This window comes from Lynx rufus, unplaced genomic scaffold, assembly GCF_022079265.1.
Source record: "Lynx rufus isolate CCGP_SWC_20201006 ecotype Redwood Valley unplaced genomic scaffold, mLynRuf1.p SCAF_9, whole genome shotgun sequence".
Classification (NCBI taxonomy): domain Eukaryota; kingdom Metazoa; phylum Chordata; class Mammalia; order Carnivora; family Felidae; genus Lynx; species Lynx rufus.
The window spans coordinates 60,662,753-60,664,989 of NW_025814897.1; the positions used below are offsets into that span (position 1 = coordinate 60,662,753).

Sequence of the window (2,237 nt, forward strand, 5' to 3'; positions counted from 1 at the left end):
ATTTCCCACATTCATGTTGCCTCCATCCTCAACAAAAGGTCTTTTCTGTGGCAAGCCAAAAGTGTTGGAAAAAGATTGCTAATGCAGTTGAATTTTTCAAGGTCTTTACTAACAATTTGCAAACAGTCTTCAAGAAGGTATTAGGGTATAATTTTATCTTCTACAAGTTGTGCAAAACATACCCCAAAAAGAAACTAGAAATCCTTTACAGAAAATGTCAAAGATAGAAATAATCTTACTCCTGTGGTTGGCATGCTTGTGTCTTATAATTTTATGAAGTTGAATATGAAAAGGGATACTATGTAAGAACTCATGCCCTGATTTCCCTCATTCAGATATTCTCTCCACTGAGAAAATCCATAGTCAAATGGAATATATTCTAGTATTCTTCTTAGATCCTTATCTCCACAAGTCGGGAAAGACCTAGTTGCATGGGTGTTATTTCATTGGCTTCCCCAGTCAGAGCCTTTTTGTGTAAGTATCTGTATGCCCCACAGATGCAGAACAGTCACTTGGGTTGAGACTCTGCCTTAAGGATGTGGAGAAATCTCTCTCGAATCTGTTTGGTACGGACAGCATAGACAACTGGGTTGAGGATGGGTGGGATGAGGAGGTAAAAGTTGGCCAAAAGGATATGGATATGGGGAGGCACATCATGTCCAAAGCGGTGAGTGAGAGAAGAAACAGCAATGGGGATATAGAAGACAAGAATTGCACAAATATGAGAACTACATGTCCCTAGGGTTTTAAGCCTAGCTTCAGGGGTGCCCAATCCCATTACAGCCTTGAAAATCATCACATAGGAGACAGTGATGGCTAATGAATCCAAGACCAATACCAGGAAGCCAATTCCCATTCCATAAAAGTTGTTGACTGTTGTGTCACCACATGCCATGGTGACTACAGCCATGTGCTCACAATAGGAATGGGCAATGATTTGGGTCCGGTAAAGGGGCAGCCTCAGGCGAATCATCAGAGGTAGGGGTCCAATGTAGAGTACTCCACGGAGGAGGGCAGCCAGGCCCAAACGACCCACCACTGCATGAGTGAGCACTGAGGTGTGGTGTAATGGGTCACAAATAGCGACATAGCGATCAAAAGCCATGGCAAGGAAGATGCCTGACTCAACAGTGGCAAAGCAGTGGATGAAGAACATCTGAGTCAAGCAGGCATCCAGGTCAATGTTGCGGGCACCAAACCAGAAGATAGCTAGCAGTTTGGGCATGGTAGAGGTTGACAGGACCAAGTCAATGACAGCCAACATGCATAGGAAGAAGTACATGGGTTGGTGCAGGCTGCGTTCCATCTTTATCACCGCCAGGATGGTCACATTCCCCACCACAGCCACCAGGTACATAGAGCTGAAGGGAATAGAAAGCCAGATGTGCAGGGACTCCAGCCCTGGAATTCCAGTAAGCCATAAAGAACTAGGCACCAAGCAGGCATTGTTAGATATGAACATGTTTCAGGGAGTGGAATATCCAGGAGATAGTAGCTCTTAGTTTTAGACTTTTATTCTTATGAGAGACATTGTCTCTGGAAACTGTAGACTACTAGATTCTTGTTTTCATCCTGTGCAACTGGTGGAACCTATAATAAAGAATTCTGAATGTCTACTTGAAGATTGGCATGTTACATATTTTATTAAGGAAACTATGCATGAAAAAACCCAATGGTAAATGTAGAAACAAAAATGCTTATGACTTCTGATAAAATGCCCTACTTCACCCTAGAAGTCTCCTCAGAATGGTTCACCCCCTTTGATCCAGTATTCTTGCTTTGGGAAGTACTTCCTAAAGGAAATGGAAACTACGGAAAAGTTCTATGTCCAATGATTATATACATGTAATGTGTTTAGCTCAGCGCCTGCATATACTTTTCTGTATAAATAGTAGCATTAATAACATTGATTAGCTATTTGCAACTATTTCATAATGAAAATTTAAAAGTGTGTATTCAGGGGCGCCTGGGTGGCGCAGTCGGTTAAGCGTCCGACTTCAGCCAGGTCACGATCTCGTGGTCCGTGAGTTCGAGCCCCGCGTCAGGCTCTGGGCTGATGGCTCAGAGCCTGGAGCCTGTTTCCGATTCTGTGTCTCCCTCTCTCTCTGACCCTCCCCCGTTCATGCTTTGTCTCTCTCTGTCCCAAAAATAAATAAACGTTGAAAAAAAATAAAAAAAAAATAAAAGTGTGTATTCAAATAAAGCATTGCTTAAGTTGTAGAACATCCATTGAATGA

The 2,237-nt window shown here is 42.8% G+C and overlaps 1 protein-coding gene across 1 annotated transcript; it reads right to left on the reverse strand.

Annotated features, from left to right (window-relative positions):
- Nucleotides 1-508: 508 nt before the first annotated feature.
- On the reverse strand, nucleotides 509-1,462 carry LOC124504566 (olfactory receptor 52M1-like). Its single transcript, XM_047070001.1, has one exon. The coding sequence runs from the start codon at nucleotides 1,460-1,462 to the stop codon at nucleotides 509-511; it is 954 nt and encodes a 317-aa protein (XP_046925957.1).
- Between the last annotated feature and the right edge of the window lie 775 nt (nucleotides 1,463-2,237).

Excerpts from the sequence above, each read along its gene's own strand:
- LOC124504566 (XM_047070001.1), bottom strand. The coding sequence starts at position 1,462 with ATGTTCATATCTAACAATGCCTGCTTGGTGCCTAGTTCTTTATGGCTT.